General features: G+C 39.4%; 1 protein-coding gene across 1 annotated transcript; it reads left to right on the plus strand.

The window, feature by feature from the left end:
- The first annotated feature begins 2,523 nt into the window (after positions 1-2,523).
- SELE (selectin E) lies at positions 2,524-14,060 on the plus strand. Its single transcript, XM_019026450.4, has 14 exons — positions 2,524-2,676; positions 2,983-3,067; positions 3,646-4,029; positions 4,712-4,819; positions 6,040-6,225; positions 7,018-7,203; positions 7,317-7,505; positions 8,451-8,639; positions 8,770-8,958; positions 9,171-9,347; positions 9,890-9,997; positions 10,768-10,789; positions 10,895-10,967; positions 12,189-14,060. The coding sequence occupies exons 2-13, from the start codon at positions 3,031-3,033 to the stop codon at positions 10,950-10,952; spliced, it is 1,833 nt and encodes a 610-aa protein (XP_018881995.3). The 5' UTR covers positions 2,524-2,676; positions 2,983-3,030; the 3' UTR covers positions 10,953-10,967; positions 12,189-14,060.
- Positions 14,061-21,454: the final 7,394 nt, after the last annotated feature.

The following is a 21,454-nucleotide window of genomic DNA, read 5'->3' on the forward strand; positions in this document are numbered from 1 at the left end:
GGTGAACATACAAAATGCTCAGAATATGGCCTGGCACATAGTAAGCACTCAATAAATGTTAGAGATTATAATTGGGGGTCCAGGACATACATATGTAAGTAAAATAGAAATTTCATCACCACTGGGGCTATTTTTAGATATCTTTGAACTAATTTTAAAAAGGGGAAGAGATAAACTATAAACTTAGTTATGAAAAATTCGCAATAATAAAGTTAGTTATCTAGGGATGTTAATGACTAATTTCTATTAGCAAAATAATTATTAGGTACTTTATTGATATCGAAGATAAATTGTTTTTTAAGATTTGGCTACACTATACATTTGCCCATGCTTTTTAAAAATAGCAGATTATGTATTCATACTTTATTAAAAATAAAATACATATAGATAATGTATTAACCCAGCTTGACATTCTGCCCTAAAATCTAAATAAACATTATATGAGTGATTACTTTTCTGAATTTACTGAAGCAACAACCACATTGAGCTAAGCAAAGTGGGATAAAGAATTGGAATAATGTCAGCATCTGGATCATGTAAGAGAGTGGTAAGGTGGAAGGAATAAATTCTATGCTTTTTGATAGGGGTTGAATTAAATTCGTTAATTAAGTTATTTTTTTCTAATCAGTTGTCTTTTTTGGAATTTTTCTTCCCTTTTCTTGTTTTTTTTTTTTGGGTCTTGACATCTTTATGAACACAGAAAGACCAGTGCTAACAAGTAAAGAGAAAAACGAGGCTTTTGCCACTACTCATTCAGGTCTGCTGACAGTACATTTTTAGATAGACCTCCTATTTTGAAAAGCTGTAGATATAGAATATTAGCTTGACTTAAGCTCTGAAAACCTACAGAATATGGAAATTAAAATGATCCCCATTTACTGTTACCATCATTTAGATAGGGTAAGATGCAGAGATGGGGAATATATACAATCACCCATAAGAAATGTCAAAATGAAGAGCAGGAATATAGGATACCACATACATCTCCTTCTGTTGCATTTGGAAACAAATTTCTTTTCTTTTCTTTTTCTTTTTTTCTTTTTTTTTGAGATGGAGTCTTGCTCTGTCGCCCAGGCTGGAGTGCAATGGTGCGATTTCAGCTCACTGCAACCTCTGCCTCCTGGGTTCAAGCGATTCTCTTGCATCAGGCTCCCCAGTAGCTGGGATTACAGGCATGTGCCACTACACCCCGGCTAATTTTTGTATTTTTAGTAGAGATGGGGTTTCACCATATTGGCAAGGCTGGTCTGGAACTCCTGACCTCAGGTGATCCACCCACCTCAGCCTCCCAAAGTGCTGGGATTACAGGCATGAGCCATCATGCCTGGCCTAGAGACAAGTTTCTTTAAACTGTATTCTTGTTACTATAAAGGTGAAAAAAAGGGAAATTGAAAAAAATTTGAAAATCCTGAAAATAATAATGAAGGATATAAAAATTACCCCAAATCCTGCCATCCAGAGTTAGTCACTGTTAACATTGTGGAAGAATTTTTATTCTTTGCACATTAACATTTCAAAAATTTTAAACAAAATTTTGACCAATTAAATATAGATATACAGTTTTCCGTTTTATTTTTTTCCTTTTTTTTTTTTTTTTTTTAAGACAGAGTTTCACTCATTTCCCAGGCTGGAGTGCACTGGCATGATCTTGGCTCACTGCAACCTCCACTTCCCGGGTTCAAGCGATTCTCCTGCCTCAGCCTCCCAAGTAGCTGGGATTACAGGCATGCGCCACCATACCCAGCTAATTTTGTATTTTTAGTAGAGATGGCGTTTCTCCATGTTGGTCAGGCTGGTCTTGAACTCCCGGCCTCAGGTGATCCGCCTGCCTCGGCCTCCCAAAGTGGTGGGATTACAGGCGTGAGCCACTGTGCCTGGCCTCCTTTTTATTTTTTTCACGAACAAACCATGAAACTTTCCCAGATGTAAATATCTATTTCCCATTTTTCTTATTTTTTTTTAAATAAGGCATTATTTTAACCATTTGAGTGTTAGATATTATTTTTAGATAATATTTTAATTTAGGCATAACTGCTGTGCAAAATCTGAAGATTAATATCTACCTTGTGAGTCATTCCTCTGTGAGACAGTGCATGTTAAATATGTTGAATTGGCAGGTGAAAAAGGAAGAAAAAATGAGTAGTGATTGGTTATCCACAGCTATGAATGAGAAATTGAAGGTAGTAGACTATGGATGACAAACCTATTCTTGGTTTCCTTCTGTTTCTGAAATTCTAATTACTACCACAACTACATGAGAGACACTACTAACAAGCAAAGTTTTACAACTTTTTAAAGACATAGACTTTATGTTATTAGAATTAAAAATCATGCATTTTTGTCATATTAATAAAATTGCATATACGATATAAAGGCATGGACAAAGGTGAAGTAGCTTCAAGAGACAGAGTTTCTGACATCATTGTAATTTTAAGCATTGTGGATATTCCCGGGAAAGTTTTTGGATGCCATTGGGGATTTCCTCTTTACTGGATGTGGACAATATCCTCCTATTATTCACAGGAAGCAATCCCTCCTATAAAAGGGCCTCAGCCGAAGTAGTGTTCAGCTGTTCTTGGCTGACTTCACATCAAAACTCCTATACTGACCTGAGACAGAGGCAGCAGTGATACCCACCTGAGAGATCCTGTGTTTGAACAACTGCTTCCCAAAACGGTAAGTGCAGAATGCTTTATAAGGGCAGCCTCGGGCCATGAAACACAGATATGCAAAAGGCCTTCTAATAAAAACCGCATCTGTACAAGCTCTTATTGTATTGTAGCTAAAACCTGTCTTTTCTCTTTGACCTAAATGATGAAAGTCTTAAAATTTATTTATTTGATTAAACTCTGAAATAAAGATTATTGCACTAGCGTCCTTTACCCAAAATCTTAGGATGCTGCCTTAAACATCATGGTAAAATAATGTAACTAGCTACCCACGATTTCCTTCTTTAATTCATTTTGTGTTTTATCTCCCCAGGAAAGTATTTCAAGCCTAAACCTTTGGGTGAAAAGAACTCTTGAAGTCATGATTGCTTCACAGTTTTTCTCAGCTCTCACTTTGGGTAAGTCAGTGTCATTAGACCAAGATTTCTCATTCTCGCACTATAGATATTTCAGACTGAAATATCCTTGCTTGTCTGGGGCTGTCCTGCACAGGATATCTGGCAGCATGCTTGACCTCTACCTGCAAAGTGTTCTTCCCTGGGCTTGGGGTCATTTCCTTTACCTCTTGGTGTCTCCCTTTCCTTAAGTGTAAAGTGTGGATCATAAATGACCTATTTCCCAGATGCATTGTGAGGATTCAATAGCATGGTTCATGGAAAGTACCTCATATAGTGCTTCTTGGTGCATACTAAGTGCTCGATAAAGCTTAGTTATTCTGATTATTATTCTACTACAAAATGGGTATACTATAGTGTTGTGAGTGAGTGTGGATAAAGCACCTAGTGGGTGGCAGTCACAAAAGAGATAAACAATAAGTCGCTGTTTCTTCATACGTACCTCTTACTTTTGAAAAGATGAGAAAAGTCTGGGCCATGTCACAAACATTGCCAAAAATATGACAATAAAAAGCACAGTTGTCAGAGTTAAACCACAACAGTACCAAACTCTACCATTTCTTTTCTTTTTCTCCCACTAGTGCTTCTCATTAAAGAGAGTGGAGCCTGGTCTTACAACACCTCCACGGAAGCTATGACTTATGATGAGGCCAGTGCTTATTGTCAGCAAAGGTACACGCATCTGGTTGCAATTCAAAACAAAGAAGAGATTGAGTACCTAAACTCCATATTGAGCTATTCACCAAATTATTACTGGATTGGAATCAGAAAAGTCAACAATGTGTGGGTCTGGGTAGGAACCCAGAAACCTCTGACGGAAGAAGCCAAGAACTGGGCTCCAGGTGAACCCAACAATAGGCAAAAAGATGAGGACTGCGTGGAGATCTACATCAAGAGAGAAAAAGATGTGGGCATGTGGAATGATGAGAGGTGCAGCAAGAAGAAGCTTGCCCTATGCTACACAGGTAGGGAGTTTGCGGCAGCAGTGGGAGGTAGTTTCAGTGTGTGGGCATCTTGGCAAATTTACAGCATGCAAAAACTGCTCTCTATTGTGGTCATTTTATGTTCCAAAAGATTCTGTTTAACTGCTAAAGTTTCTGTCTTTTGCTGTTTTGTGTGAATGTGGGCAAGAATATGTGGATATGTATATATATACACACACACACATATATACACACAGACATATATGTGTGTATATATATATATAGCCTATAGTATTTATATACATTTTATATATATACACACACATATATATACACATATATACACATATATGTGTGTGTGTATATATATATAAAATGTATATAAATACTGTAGGCAAATATGTAGTTCTTTACACATAAAAATGCACACACACAATACATATTTTAATTACTTGTTTATTTGTGGTAGGGGAACTGTCTTCAGAGTTTGTGAAGAAGTAAATTTTCTACGGTAGGTGCCAGCCACAGCTATACATTAGCAACAAGGTTTAGTATAGGTGGGCCTGAAACTCAGATTTGGAACTTTGTAAAACACTTCACTTAAAGTCTATGGCACTCTGTAGCACTGCTGATGTCTCTGTTGCACCCTGTTGATTCTAAAATCAAAGGCACTCAGTATAAGCACAGTAATAGTCCTCCTCATCATGCTTTGTATTTTCCGTAGCTGCCTGTACCAATACATCCTGCAGTGGCCACGGTGAATGTGTGGAGACCATCAATAATTACACTTGCAAGTGTGACCCTGGCTTCAGTGGACTCAAGTGTGAGCAAAGTAAGTCTGGTTCTCACCTCTTTCTTCACTTGAGATGGTAGCACCATCTCACGTCCTAGCTGGCATTAGAGTCAGGTCTGCATGCCTTCCCTTCCCTGGTGCAGATGGTGTCATATGGTGATCGTGAGCTGAGACTATGAAGTCAGACCCTGCTGGGTTTGAGTCCTAGATTCACCAGTTATTTATTTTGGCACCTTGACAAGATAGTTTAACTCTCTATGTCAGTTTTCTCATTGTAAAATGAGGATAATAATAGTGTGAACTTCATAGGCTCATGGTTACATGGTGCCTGGCACACAGGACACATTCAATAAACTGTAATTCTGTGTCCCTGCAAGGAACATGTACTCACCTCATCTAGGTGGTAACAAGACGTTGCAGTAGAAATGAGTGAGTTACAGAGTCCAGGGTATCTTGGTTCATGCTCTGGCCTCTGGCTCTGTAATGACTAGCTGTGTAGCATGGAGCAAGCTGCTTGAATGAAATGAGGTCTCAGTTCCTAAATTTGTACATTAAGAGAGTTAGATGAGCTTCTCTCCAAGATTCCTTAGCACAGCGTTGTGCAGTACAGCTTTTGTGATAATGGAAATGTTCCATAGCTGTGTTTTCCAGTGTGTACCTATGAGCCACATGTGGTTATTGAGTACTTGAAATGTGGCTGGTGACACTGAGGAACTGAATTTTAAATGTCATTTGATTTCAATGAATTCAAGTTTAAATTTGAGTAGCCACACAGATAGTGGCTACTACAGTAGACAGTGCAGCATTAGGGTTTTAAAATTTGTAATGTATTCTAGTACTTAAATTTGAAATATAGCTTTGTGAATGGTTCTCACCCTGGTTGGAAGCTTACTGTAGTATTTTTAGCAGTTGTGAGAAAAGTAACAAGAAATTTGTTGTGGTACCTAAGTTTGCTGTGTTTGTTCATATAATTTGAACAGTTTTGAGATAAACACAATTACACTACTCTCCCCATATCACTCAATATTTCTTTTTTATGGTTGTCATCACTGCTTTTTTGTTGTTGTTGTTGTTATGGATCAGTGTTTTCTTGAATAAAAGAAAAGGGGTAGAATTACAGTCAATTTTACATATTCCATTAGAAATTTTATAAATTTTTAAACTAAAAAAAAAAAAGAACAAACTGTAGTTCTAGTTTCCAGTGTTCTTATCTGTTAAAGGTGAGAGATGAGTAGAACTGATTTGGGTTTCTTTTTCAGTTGTGAACTGTACAGCCCTGGAATCCCCTGAGCATGGAAGCCTGGTTTGCAGTCACCCACTGGGAAACTTCAGCTACAATTCTTCCTGCTCTGTCAGCTGTGATAGGGGCTACCTGCCAAGCAGCATGGAGACCATGCAGTGTATGTCCTCTGGAGAATGGAGTGCTCCTATTTCAGCCTGCAATGGTAAATCCCTCTGAGAATGCACAGAACATTCTGTAACTCATCCCTCATTGCTTCTGTTTTTTAACTCAACTTACATTTTCAAAACTTCAGGGAAAGTTTTTTTTTGTTTTTGTTTTTAATACAACTTGTTCTCTCAGCCAATGTATATTGCCAACCCAGTACCTGCTTGGGTTGAGAGAGGTTTTTTTATTCTATGCTTGAAATGGGTGTTTCTGAGGCTCTGGTGATTTGTAAGGGAGACCATAAAACAGTAAAGCTCTAGAAATCTCAATGGATTTCTCATCTTGTTTCCCTGTTTAACTTTTCCAAGCCATGGGACTAACTTAAGACCATGATAGTCAAGCAGTCTTAGTATCTCTTTTTCTCTCTTAATTTTATCTTTCTGAACCAGAGGCCAAAAGAAAAAAAAAAAGAAAAATCAGTTCTTCAGGCTCTGATGGGCTAAAATAAATGAATAGCCTACATATGTCAGTACTAGTCATAACTCCTAATCTGGAATCTATTTTTTTTTAATTTTTACCTCACGTAAATGATAACATAGATTAGAGACCACTCAGCATAGGCAAAGTGAAAATCAGAAAAGATAGAATATCCATGAAAAAGAATAAAAGCTTTTATTCGAGAAAAAGAATAAAAGCTTTTATTCTGGCTGTGCATGTCCCTAAGAATTGACATAGGACTTTGGGATCTACCCTTTGAAGGCAGCTTCCTCACTCTGTTAGGCACCCAGCTCAATAGGAAGTGAAAAGATCGTTCTTCTGTAAAATTCATGGTGCTCTTTCAAATCCCCAGTGGTTGAGTGTGATGCTGTGACAAATCCAGCCAATGGGTTCGTGGAATGTTTCCAAAACCCTGGAAGCTTCCCATGGAACACAACCTGTACATTTGACTGTGAAGAAGGATTTGAACTAATGGGAGCCCAGAGCCTTCAGTGTACCTCATCTGGGAATTGGGACAACGAGAAGCCAACGTGTAAAGGTAGAGTTGTTCCACATGGAGACTTACTGTGAACATTCTTTCTCTCAACCCATACTGGAAATGGGCAAGCTAATTCTAGGCCGTGCTAATATCAATGGGTATATTTGTTACAGCTGTGACATGCAGGGCCATCCGCCAGCCTCAGAATGGCTCTGTGAGTTGCAGCCATTCCCCTGCTGGAGAGTTCAGCTTCAAATCATCCTGCAACTTCACCTGTGAGGAAGGCTTCATGTTGCAGGGACCAGCCCAGGTTGAATGCACCACTCAAGGGCAGTGGACACAGCAAATCCCAGTTTGTGAAGGTAAGCTTGAGATCCTTCGATTTATACTTTCTTAAAGAACAACCATCTTCAAACTTGGAGAGTGAAAAAAAAAAAACCAATACCCACTTTAACTATAGAAATCAGATTTGATGAGCAACCCTCGTATCTTTGAGATTCATTTAAAAGAACTAATGTTTGGCCAGGGAAAGGATCATATGTGTTAAGAATGAATTCTTTGCTGTTTTTTTTTTAACTGTGATGTGCTGATAAAACTGTATAGACATTAGCATGGAATAGACAGAATTCTTAATCTAAAGGAATCATATTAGACAATTTGGAAAGCAGAATAATGAGAACACGATTTGAATGTAAAACTCTCATCACATCTGTCTTCCGAAACAGCTCATAATTAGCAGTGATGAGACTGTTTCAAGCATGGTGTCAGCTACAGAGATAGTATTGATGCGTATATAAGCAGTAAATTTTAATTCACTTTAAAGTGAGAGCAAGGATATTGAAAACAAGCAGTTTTTACTATCAGGCACTGGCCTTCTCCTAGCCAAAGCCAGCACAGAATGATTTCCAGTAGCAAAACATTATAACACAAAAACCAAACGGCAAAACAGACGAATTTTATAGGGGTGCTTTCTTTTCTTTCTTTTTGGCACCATCTATAAACGTCCATGACCCATATGTTGTCCTCAGACTGTGTGAAATCTTTCCTTTGACCATAATTTATTTTGTGTGTTAGAAGAACAGTGCTCAGGAACTAATGTTCTGATTAATTAGTCTTTTAATTAGTGCCATGATCAGTGAGGGGGCTGAAATTCAAAGAAAACACAGCCATCTTCCCATTTGTCCAGGGAATTATAAAGAATCTTCAGTTCTCCAAGTGTTGCTTGAATGAACTGGGTTCACTCAACAAATGCCAAGTACTCTCTAGTTCCACTGCAATATTTTCTGACCATCATTTTGATGTCTCAGCTTTCCAGTGCACAGCCTTGTCCAACCCCGAGCGAGGCTACATGAATTGTCTTCCTAGTGCTTCTGGCAGTTTCCGTTATGGGTCCAGCTGTGAGTTCTCCTGTGAGCAGGGTTTTGTGTTGAAGGGATCCAAAAGGCTCCAATGTGGCCCCACAGGGGAGTGGGACAACGAGAAGCCCACATGTGAAGGTACAGTCTTTGTTTTTATTTTATTTTAAGATAAAAAAAACTATTGAAGAGCTTGGGAACTTGGTTACCTTGGGAAACGTATTGCTGGAGATGCAAACAAACTTCTAAAGTGCTCTCTCGTGTGTTCCAGCTGTGAGATGCGATGCTGTCCACCAGCCCCCGAAGGGTTTGGTGAGGTGTGCTCATTCCCCTATTGGAGAATTCACCTACAAGTCCTCTTGTGCCTTCAGCTGTGAGGAGGGATTTGAATTACATGGATCAACTCAACTTGAGTGCACATCTCAGGGACAATGGACAGAAGAGGTTCCTTCCTGCCAAGGTAGAATTGAGTGCAGACTTTTTTAGGGTACAGGTCAAATACTTCATAAAGTTTCTGAACCTAGATTGCCCCAAGGGGGTTTGGTCCTAATTTCCTACATGCTGAAAACTAAGTAGCGCTTACACATTACATTTATTGTTGACTTTTAAGCAAGTTTTGGAAGTTTTCCAGTAGATTTTCTGAAACTCTGCCTGTGTACCTAACATTTGCAGTGGTAAAATGTTCAAGCCTGGCAGTTCCGGGAAAGATCAACATGAGCTGCAGTGGGGAGCCCGTGTTTGGCACTGAGTGCAAGTTCGCCTGTCCTGAAGGATGGACGCTCAATGGCTCTGCAGCTCTGACATGTGGAGCCACAGGACACTGGTCTGGCCTGCTACCTACCTGTGAAGGTGATGCATTGATTGATGGTGGTTGTCTGGCAATTAAAAAGAAAAAGGGGGAGCTATCTTGTTACAGTAATCAACTATTCATTATATCCAAACCAGAAAGTTTGCCCAGGTTGACAAGTTGTGAATATTAAGTTGTATGGGGATAGAGAAAAAACAGAAGTTGCATGTTGATGGAATGGGTAGAATTCTGACAACTGGAAAAAGGAGACAGAGAGAGGAGAGGAGAAAGGGGAAATGGAAAATAAGAGGGAGTGAGAGCAAGAGAGCAAGCAAGTGCAGTGTTTATTAACCAAGGTGTGGTGTGGTATTGTGAACGAGCTTGGCAAGTTAGAGTTCTGCCTGCCAATGGTGGAAATAGCTTCAAAGGTGTCTTGGAGCAGATCTCAAAGGCCTGTAATGCCACATCTCTGCTTCTTGTATTAAACTAGATAGCTCTTCTGCTCCTAGTAATGAATGTACAGAAAAAAGGCCAAAGGGACAGGACGGAGAGACTTTAACATCAATTCCTCCTCATGACATTTCTTCGTCTCTTATTTCCTTAGCTCCCACTGAGTCCAACATTCCCTTGGTAGCTGGACTTTCTGCTGCTGGACTCTCCCTCCTGACATTAGCACCATTTCTCCTCTGGCTTCGGAAATGCTTACGGAAAGGTGAGGAAGTTTATGAATGTACTTCAAAAATGTTTTTGAAAATACATTTCTTTCTCATTGATAAGCCATGGTCTTGCTTACTGATTTAAACAATAATTAGAATCTGGATAAAATGCAGTATAATTAAGCAGAAGTCTTAAGAAAAGAGTTAGTAGTACAACTCAGTGTGGGAAGTGTTTCAGGAAATAAAAATGTTAGTCGTGCCTAATATTGTACAACTCCAGGGGGTGCTATTAATGTTGAATTATATGATGCCTCCCGGAATTGTGCAATGGAGCTGCCATGATGAACGCTCTAAGGAAAATGGATAAAATTCTTCCTAAGGAGATTTATTTGGAGTACAGGCTTAAATTTGGGAGTCTCTCATAAGGAATATGGAAGCACATCTGACTACACTCATGGTTTGTTTGGCTTACATGTTTAAGAGTACTTAAAACATTTTTGAGTTAAGTTCTGACGTTTACAAAATAGGAAATCTCACATTTAAATTAAGACTTTGGACTTCTCATGAAAAATTGGGAGCTGAATTGGGCAAGATGACCCCGTAGCTATTTGCTGGCATTAGGAAGCTGCTATGCCCTTTGGATGGCTGTGCACTTTGCATTTTACCCTAGATGCCACAGAGCCATGCTTGTGCTCTGATTATTACAGAGGCCCTGAAGCATCGAGTTTGCAACACTTGATGAATTAAGTCATATTGTATCTGGATTTAATATATCCTTAAAAGTCATTTAGTCTGAATTAATGGTTGTTTGTCTTTTCTTTTGCAGCAAAGAAATTTGTTCCTGCCAGGTAAGTTGCATTCTTATACAAAGCATGCCATTGAACATTCCACATATTTTTCTCTCTTCATGTTGGAAGACAGTGCTTTACCTAGTGTTCTCATGTATTCCGCAGCAGCTGCCAAAGCCTTGAATCAGATGGAAGCTACCAAAAGCCTTCTTACATCCTTTAAGTTCAAAAGAATCAGGTAAGACTTGTAAATCACAAATGGTTATGAGAGAGGTATCTTCTCTACATGCTCTGTTTCTCCTTGAACCCTCCAAACTTGCCAATATCTTAGGGAGGGAGCAGCGGAGAAATCATCACCTGGGTATTGTTCTGGAAAGTTGTTTTATTTTTTGGTAGAAGGAGAGGAAAGAAACAGATCTAGCTTTATTGTGTAATTTCATTTATGATAGATAATAATAATGAAGATAGCTGACCCTTACATTGCACTTACTATATTCTGGGAATTTTTCTAAGCTAGGAACTCTGAGATAGGGGCTGTTACTATATTTCTTATCTTTTCTTTTTACTTTTTTTTTTTTTAAATTTTGAGATGGAGTCTCATTCTGTTGCCTAGACTGGAGTGCAGTGGCATGATCTTGGCTCACTGCAACCTCCGCCTCCTGGGTTCAAGCAATTCTCCTGCCTCAGCCTCCTGAGTAGCTGGGATTACAGGTGCCTGCCACCACACCCAGCTAATTTTTGTATTTTTAGTAGAGATTTTGTATATTTTCGTCATGTTGGCCAGGCTGGTCTTGAACTCCTGATCCACCCACCTTGGCCTCTCAAAGTGCTGGGATTACAGGCGTGAGCCACTGGGCCTGGCCTGTTACTTTATTTCTCATCACACAGATGAAGAAAATGAGACAGAGAGAAGTTAAGTAAATTGTCTGAAATCTCAAAGCTAGTAAGTGGTGTAGCCAGGATTCAAACTCTGGCAGTCTGGTTCTAAAATTTGAGTTCTTAACTACTCCAACCTGCTTTGAGAGAATTTGGAAAGGTCAAGTCCCTCTGAATACTTTTTAAAAAATTAAAATAACTTTTTTTGTGTGTGCGGTTTTAAGTTTACAGAAAAATTGAGCAGAAAGCACAAAGAGTTCCAACATATCTCCTCACCACCCCTTCAATTCCCCCTGTTATTAACATCTTATATTAGTGTTACAACTGATGGGCCAATATTGATACATTATTATTCATTAATGTCCACAGGCTACATTAGAATTCACTCTGTGTTGTATATTCTGTAGGTTTTGACAGAGGTATAATATGTAGTAGACATCATCACTGTCCTAACTGAATAGAATTCGATGTTCCTACATGGTCTATCCTAGTGAGAGTGTCTGTGTTAGAAGGTACATTTTGTTGTCGTGATCAGTATGCAGAATATTAAGTGTTCTGATGACATGCATGTTTATATTTACAGAAACAGGTGCATCTGGGGAACTAGAGGGATACACTGAAGTTAACAGAGACAGATAACTCTCCTCGGGTCTCTGGCCCTTCTTGCCTACTATGCCAGATGCCTTTATGGCTGAAACAGCAACACCCATCACCACTTCAATAGATCAAAGTCCAGCAGGCAAGGACGGCCTTCAACTGAAAAGACTCAGTGTTCCCTTTCCTACTCTCAGGATCAAGAGAGTGTTGGCTGATGAAGGGAAAGGATATTTTCTTCCAAGCAAAGGTGAAGAGACCAAGACTCTGAAATCTCAGAATTCCTTTTCTAACTCTCCCTTGCTCGCTGTAAAATCTTGGCACAGAAACACAATATTTTGTGGCTTTCTTTCTTTTGCCCTTCACAGTGTTTCGACAGCTGATTACACAGTTGCTGTCATAAGAATGAATAATAATTATCCAGAGTTTAGAGGAAAAAAATGACTAAAAACATTATAACTTAAAAAAATGACAGATGTTGAATGCCCACAGGCAAATGCATGGAGGGTTGTTAATGGTGCAAATCCTACTGAATGCTCTGTGCGAGGGTTACTATGCACAATTTAATCACTTTCATCCCTATGGGATTCCGTGCTTCTTAAAGAGTTCTTAAGGATTGTGATATTTTTACTTGCATTGAATACATTATAATCTTCCATAATTCTTCATTCAATACAAGTGTGGTAGGGACTTAAAAAACTTGTAAATGCTGTCAACTATGATATGGTAAAAGTTACTTATTCTAGATTACCCCCTCATAGTTTATTAACAAATTATGTTACATCTGTTTTAAATTTATTTCAAAAAGGGAAACTATTGTCCCCTAGCAAGGCATGATGTTAACCAGAATAAAGTTCTGAGTGTTTTTACCACAGTTGTTTTTTGAAAACATGGTAGAATTGGAGAGTAAAAACTGAATGGAAGGTTTGTATATTGTCAGATATTTTTTCAGAAATATGTGGTTTCCACGATGAAAAACTTCCATGAGGCCAAATGTTTTGAACTAATAAAAGCATAAATGCAAACACACGAAGGTATAATTTTATGAATGTCTTTGTTGGAAAAGAATACAGAAAGATGGATGTGCTTTGCATTCCTACAAAGATGTTTGTCAGATGTGATATGTAAACATAATTCTTGTATATTATGGAAGATTTTAAATTCACAATAGAAACTCACCATGTAAAAGAGTCATCTGGTAGATTTTTAATGAATGAAGATGTCTAATAGTTATTCCCTATTTGTTTTCTTCTGTATGTTAGGGTGCTCTGGAAGAGAGGAATGTCTGTGTGAGCAAGCATTTATGTTTATTTATAAGCAGATTTAACAATTCCAAAGGAATCTCCAGTTTTCAGTTGATCACTGGCAATGAGAAATTCTCAGTCAGTAATTGCCAAAGCTGCTCTAGCCTTGAGGAGTGTGAGAATCAAAACTTTCCTACACTTCCATTAACTTAGCATGTGTTGAAAAAAAAAAGTTTCAGAGAAGTTCTGCCTGAACACTGGCAATGACAAAGCCAACAGTCAAAACAGAGATGTGATAAGGATCAGAACAGCAGAGGTTCTTTTAAAGGGGCAGAAAAACTCTGGGAAATAAGAGAGAACAACTACTGTGATCAGGCTATGTATGGAATACAGTGTTATTTTCTTTGAAATTGTTTAAGTGTTGTAAATATTTATGTAAACTGCATTAGAAATTAGCTGTGTGAAATACCAATGTGGTTTGTGTTTGAGTTTTATTGAGAATTTTAAATTATAACTTAAAATATTTTATAATTTTTAAAGTATATATTTATTTAAGCTTATGTCAGACCTATTTGACGTAACACTATAAAGGTTGACAATAAACGTGCTTATGTTTATCTCTGTGTTAAGGTTCTTTCTTAGAAATTTTATTTAGATAAAACTCACTTTCCATAAAATGCACCCTTTAAAAATGTATGTGATTGTACAGCTATCACCATTGTTTAACTCCAGAAGATTTCTATCACCCTGATAAAACATTATTTCTCAGTGTGTCTGTGAGAGTATTTCCAAAGAGATTAGTATTTAATTGGTAGACTAAGAGGATTGCCTTCACCAATGTGGGTGGCCATGATCCAACCCATTGAGGCCCTATGTAGAGCTAAAAGAGTGAATTCACTCTCTTTTTAAGCTGGGATACCCATCTTCTCCTGCCTTCCAACACTGGCACTCTTGGTTCTAGGGCCTTTGGACTTTGAAGTATTCCACTGGCTTTCCTGGTTCTCAGCTCGTAGACAGCAGGCCATGGGACTTCTCAGCTTCCATAATTGTGTGAGACAATTTCTATAAAAAATACCACACCCCCACACGCCAACACACACACACACACATGCACACACACACACACACACACCATTGGTTCTGTTTCTCTGGAGAACTCCAACTAATACATGTCCCTTCATGAGAACTGGCTACTTACACTAGGTCTCCTCTTTGATACCCTCATAATCCATATGTCTCTTCCTTCCTTTAATTGTAATAAATAATTATAGATTATTACTTGCACAATTGTTTGTTTAATGTTTGTCTTCCCCACTAAATTCTAAGTTCCTTAGGGGTAGGGAAAAATTACCTTGTTCATTGCTGTATTCCCAGAACCTAGCACATTCCTGATGCAGAGTGGACATCCAACAAATATTTATTGAATGAATAAATCAATGCATGGGTGAATGAATGCATATTTTGGCTCAAAATAAGAAGTAGAATCACTTTTCACAAATGGAATGAGTGGTCTCAGAAGGCTAGACTTTAAAACCTAGTTATGTATCAACTGCCCCCACTACTGCCAGTTTGCAATTTAATATATCTATCTCTCAAAAGTCCAGCAATTATTTCAATCCCCATTTACAGAAATGGGGCTTGTAGGAATCATTGTGAGGGCTAAAGGTCAATAGAAATAAAAGGGAAAAAAATTTTTAAAAAAGAAGGTGTAAAAATAGCACAAGAGGAAGTAATAAGAGAGAAAAAGGAAAGATACTAAAAGAAAAAATATTGAGGTGCATAGAGTAAACAGTACAGATGCTACAGAAGGGAAAGATCTAGTTTTGTATTCACTCACCTAGGAGCTTAAAACACCCACACAAGTGCTGGGCGTGGTGACTCACGCCTGTAATCCCAGCACTTTGGGAGGTGGAGGCGGGTGGATCACGAGGTCAAGAGATCAAGACCATCCTGGCCAACATGGCGAAACCCCGACTCTACTAAAAATACAAAAATTAGCTGGGCATAGTGGTGCGTGCCTGCAGTCCCAGCTACTCAAGAGGCTGAGGCAGAAGAATCGCTTGAGCCTGGGAGGCGGAGTTCGCAGTGAGCAGAGATCATGCCACTGCACTCCAGCCTGGTGACAGAGCGAGACTCTGTCTCAGAAAAAAAAAAAAAAAATCCACACAAAGGTACATGCTCATGTGCACACACATACACAGAGAGATATATTCCTAAATCCTAACCCACAGGTAATTTGCCCTGAAGATAATGAAAATTTAGCTTCAGGGCCCATTACTTAGATAAACCTTTAAATTACAAGGGCCTGGGTCCTAGGAATGTGTTTACATGGTAATACATCTTTGTAAGATCTATAAAAGCAAGAAGATTTTACGTTCCTTTTCTCAAAGAGAGACCTCAAATTATATAAACCTTGGACCCTGAAAAACTCCTGAATCTGTTCCTGAACCAACCCAAAATATTCTGATTCAGTAGGATTGGGAGCGAATGTTGTGTGTATATTTTTTTGTTTTTTTAATGTTACCAAGTGATTTGGATGCACAACCAGGTTTGGAAATTACTGAAAAAGGACTACAGGCTGATTAGTTTAAAGAGTCCCTGATGTCTATGTGGTATTTCTGGAGCTTTGCCACCGTTGATTGGGTCATATACCATATAACACTATGTAGTTTGGGAAAAGTGGACAATGGGTAACATTCACTTGCACAGTGCAGTGATGGTCACATCCCCCCCATGTTGAGTAATTAGCTATCCATCTGTATGTACTGGCTGTAGCAATATAGTTCTTTTCAACAAGAAATAAAGAGAATTCAGACACAACATTCACAGTTGTAAATATCAAGAAAACAGAATAAATTCATTTAACAAAAATCCAATTTTGGAAGCAAGATATATCTGCCAACAGTGTAACTGTCCAATGGGTTTATTTTGTTTGCTGCACAGATAAAGGTGATTTATCAACATGGGAATTGCAATAGAGAAAGAATTTAATTCATGCAGAGCCGGCCAAATGGGAGACTGGAGTTTTGTTTTTACTGAAATCAGCCTCCCCCAAAATTCTAAGGCTAAGATTTTTCAAGGATAATTTGGCAGGCAGAGGAATGGGTGCTGCTGATTGGTGGGATGCAATCACAGCGGTGTGGAAAATGGTCCTTGTGCATGTTAAGTCTGCTTCTGGGTGGAGCCACAGGACTTGTTGATGGGTCCAGGTAGAGCCACCAGTTGAAATGTAAGAATCTGAAAAGACATCTCAAAAGACCAATCAGATTCTATGATAGCGCTGTTATCTGCAGGAGTAATTGGCGATGTTGCAAATCTTGTGACCTCCGGAATAACAGTTGGTAATTGTTTACATCTACACCTTAGCAGAATTCAGGCTCCTCTCATCCTCCTAACCTTTCATTGGTGGTCTTTTATTAGTTTTACAAAGGCAGTTTAGTTTTGGAGAAGGGCTATTATCATTTAAACTATAAACTAAATTTCTGCCAAAGATAGCTTGGCCCAAGCTCAGGAATTATTAAGGGCAGTCTGGAAGGTAAAGGCAAGATGGGGTTTGATTATATCAGATCTCTTTCACTGTCATAATTTTCTCAGTATTATAATTTTTGTCAAGGCAGTTTTAATAGTGCAGCATAGACTTGAAATAAATAAGGAGAAACCAGGTGGGGCATAGTGGCTCATGCCTATAATCTCAGCACTTTGGGAGGCTGAGGCAGGTGGATCACCTGAGGTTAGGAGTTCGAGACCAGCTTGGCCAACATGGCAAAACCCCTTCTCTAATAAAAATACAAAATCTTAGCCGGACGTAGTGGCATGCACCTGTAGTCCCAGCTACTCAGGAGGCTGAGACATGAGAATCACTTGAACCAGGGAGATGGAGGCTGCAGTGAGCCGAGATCATACCACTGCACTCCAGCCTGGGCAACAGAGTGAGACCCTGTCTCAAAAAAAAAAAAAAAAAAAACAAAGAAACAAATAAACAAACAAACAAGTAAGGAGAAACCTGATGGTTAGAAATAAGGAAATGTTTAATGGCCTGGAGGTTCAATGAGGTAGAAGTAAAAAGCATTGCAATGAGATACTTGAGCAATACCCTTGCAAGAATAGGAGACAGTGGTTAAAGAGTGAAGTGTTTGAACATGTGACTTTAGAGATGGTACAGTCTTAGGTTCTGTCGAGGTTGAGGCTGTGCCTAGGGAAGGAAGTAGCTCAAGTCTAGTGGAGGAAAATGTCATTGGAGAGCTGAGGATCTGGGCTGTGGTATGGGTTGTGCCATGGATGGTGAAGTCCCGTAAGACTATGAGAAGTGCTTACAGGGAAAGGAAGATGAGGAACTAGGTGCCAAAGCCAATCTTGCATGAGGAGTTGGGAGGTCACTACAATGAGGATAGTGAGATGGTTTATCTCAGTGTCACAAGCTTCAAAGAAGCAGAGTTATTTTATTTCTTCTTTGTGTGTGTGTGTGTTTTTTTTTTACAAGAGGGCAGATGAACAAAGATATATAAGAGGCACTCATTATAAAGGAGAAGATTGCCCCTGCCTTCCAACCCTGAAGTACGTGCTGTGTGGAGAATAAATATTGTCATCTTGAGAGATCTGCAGGGGAAGTGATGTCCTAGGGAGGCAGTCAGGCTAATGACAAAGCAAGGAGGTAGGAGAAAAGTTTGAACAGGAAACTGGAAGATTGAGGGGAGTTTGGTGATGGTGAAGACAGGAATCCCAGAGATGGCAAGGAAGCATTTGGGATGAAAATCAAGGTTGGGTCGGGAGAGAACAGTTTAGGTTAACTGTCTAGGAGATAGAGGACAGACAGTAAGAGGGGCTTACATGCCAAATGTAAGGAAATGTGAGCCATGGTGATTTGTCCTGATAGGATTGTGGAGGTAGGTGGGCAGTTAGTTAGTTCTCTACTGCACATTCCTTCTACCCATGATAAACTGATAGCAACTGCAGTGAGTGCAGCCTTGGTTGGCAGCAATGAGCAAATAAATCTTGCGGTCATCTGTAATAGAGGTGTAGGCTAGGGAAGGGTTGGGTAGTGGTCCTTTGACCATCCCTTGGACCCAGGGATGCTGCTTTCAATGGCATTCACTGGTACTTCCCTCATGTCTCATGGCAGGCAAATGGTTCTTCAGCACTGGGTCCTCTCTCCAGGGTTTTGTGATGGTTTTATAATGCTCACCAACTCGATCTAGTTCTACCTTTTGAGGGCCACAAAACAGTCTAATAACCACTCTTTTCCTTACCACCCGTCAAATGGCTGTTAATATATCTCCATGACCTTTCCTATTCCAAATCTTCTTTTGGCTGAATGTACATTAAATATTTTTTTTATTGAGGTGAAGTTCACACAACATAAAACAACCATCTTAAAGTGTACAATCCAGTGACGTTTATCGCATTGTATAACCACCATCTCTGATATGGTTTGGATCCGTGTTCTCACTCAAATCTCATGTCAAATTGTAATCCCCAGTGTTGGAGGTGGGGCCTGGTGGGAGGTGATTTGATCATGAGGGTGGGGTTTCTCATGAATGATTTAGTACCATCCTCTTGGTGCTGTCTTCATGATAGTGAATGAGTTCTCACAAGATCTGGCTGTTTAAAAGTGACTGTCACTTCCCCACATCCCTCTCTTGCTCCTGCTTTTGCTATGTGATATGCCTGCTCCCCTTTCACCTTCTGCCATGATTGTAAGCTTCCTGAGGCCTTACCAGAAGCTGAGCAGATATTGGCACCATGCTTCCTGTAAAGCTTGCAGAAGTGTAAGCCAATTAAACATCTTTTCTTTATAAATTACCAAGTCTCAGGTAATTCTTTATAACAATGCAAGAATGGCCTAACAAAATGTCTATCTAGTTCCAAAATATTTTTATCAGAAGAAAACTCTGTACCCTATAAGCAGTTAGTCCCCATTTCTTCCTCAGCCCCTGGGAACCTCTAATCTACTTTCTGTCTCTATGGATTTACCTCTTCTATATGTTTCATATAAATGGAATCAGACAACATGTAACCTTTTGTATCTGGCTTCTTTTGGAACAGGAATTAAAAGAAATTAAATAATGTGTAAGCGGAAACTCAGTTGTATGTAACAAAACCCAACTCCCCCTGAGAAAGAGAAAGAGCTGGAGCCCTTTAAAAATTAACTGCCTGTTTTTCTGTGGCTAGTGAGACTTACCTCTCCTCCTTTCCCAGGCATTGTGAAGACCCTGTTTCTCTAGCTGTGCAGCTGCAAGGTCACTAGACAGATAAACTCAAGTTGCAAAACATGTTTCTTCTTGAAAAGTAAGAAATGATGTAATGCATGTCTCAATTAATTGAATAACTGTCTTTATTTCTCACTTCTGTAGTATGCTTCCCCCTGCACAGATCCCCCTCTCTCCCACCCCACAAAATGCTTAAAAGGTAACTTAACTCTTTGTTCAGGGCTCAGTCCTTTGGATGTTAATCTGACTTGGCCAGTGCACCTAAATAATAAATATCCTCCTGAACCCCATCGGTCTCTCTGATTTCTTAAAAAATCCCGCAATATTTCCACTACCAAAATTTGTTGACACATTGGATATGACTTGTGAAAAAAAAGAGAAGTGTCTCAGTTAACTCCAAAAGTTTTGGTCTGAGTAACTGGAAGGATGGAGTTATAATCCACTGAGATGGAAAGGCTGTGGGAAGAGCCCTACAGATTGGAGGAGAAATTCAGAAGTTCAGTTTGGGATATGTAAAATATGAGAGGCTTATTGAACAACTAAATTTGTTTGGGGATGGAGATGTTGAGTAGGCATTTGGCTACAGGAGAATGGTTCTGGTTGTACAGAATTTAGAATTCGTTCGCATTTAAATGGTATTCAAAGTCAAGAGTGTGAATTGGACCACCAAGTTAGTGAGGTTAGACACAGAAGAGCAAAGCGGTGATCTCTGGAGTACTCCAAGGGTTTGGAGGTTGGGGAGATGAGGGAGAATCAACACATGATACAGAAGAAATAGCCAGTGAAGTAGGAGGAAAACCAGGAGCTCCCTGGTGAAGTAAGATGAGGATGGAGAATAGGCTGTTTGTGTTAGTGAAGTGTAGGACCTTGGTGAGAGCAGTCTCAGGGAATTGGTGTGGCTGAAAGCCTGATTGGACAAGCTTCAAGACAGAATTACAGCCTGAGCAACATAGTGAGATCCTGTCTCTACAAAAATAAAAAATAAAAAAATTAGTTGAGGGTTGGGGCATGTGCCTGTAGTCCTAGCTACATGGGAGGCTGAGGGAGAAGGGGCACTAGACCCTAGGATTCCTTGAGTGCAATGAGCTATGATTGCACCACTGCACTCTAGCCTGAGTGACAGAGCAGCATTCCCATCTCTTAGAGAAAGAGAGAGAGAGATTGAGAGCATTAGAGGAGAGGACTTAGAAAAAAGTAAGTCTAGATACTTCTTTCAGGATATAGTGGGAGCACTGGCACTTTCACAAGTCTCCCTGGCTCCACGTTTTTCCCCATTTTACCATGTCTTCCAAGTTCCTGCCATAAGTTCAGCTTAATGATCAAGAGCATGGATTTGGAACCGATTGGCCTCTGTTCAAATTCCCAACCATGTCTCTTACTAGTTATGTGACTAAGGCAACTTTCTTTTTTTAAAATTTTTTAAAATTATACTTTAATTTCTGGGATACATGTGCAGAACGTGCAGGTTTGTTACATAGGTATACATGTGCCATGGTGGTTTGCTGCACTCATCAACCTGTCATCTACGTTAGGTATTTCTCCTAATGCTGTTCCTCCCCTAGCCCCACATCCCCTGACAAGCCCCAGTGTGTGATGTTCCCCTCCCTGTGTCCATGTGTTCTCATTGTTCAACTCCCACTTATGAGTGAGAATTGGTAATGTTTGGTTTTCTGTTCCAGTGTTAGTTTGCTGAGAATGACGGTTTCCAGCTTCATCCATGTCCCTGCAAAGGACATGAACTCATCCTTTTTTATGGCTGTATAGTATTCCATGATGTATATGTGCCACATCATCTTTATCCAGTT

This window comes from Gorilla gorilla, chromosome 1 (assembly GCF_029281585.2).
Source record: "Gorilla gorilla gorilla isolate KB3781 chromosome 1, NHGRI_mGorGor1-v2.1_pri, whole genome shotgun sequence".
In the NCBI taxonomy this organism is placed as follows: domain Eukaryota; kingdom Metazoa; phylum Chordata; class Mammalia; order Primates; family Hominidae; genus Gorilla; species Gorilla gorilla.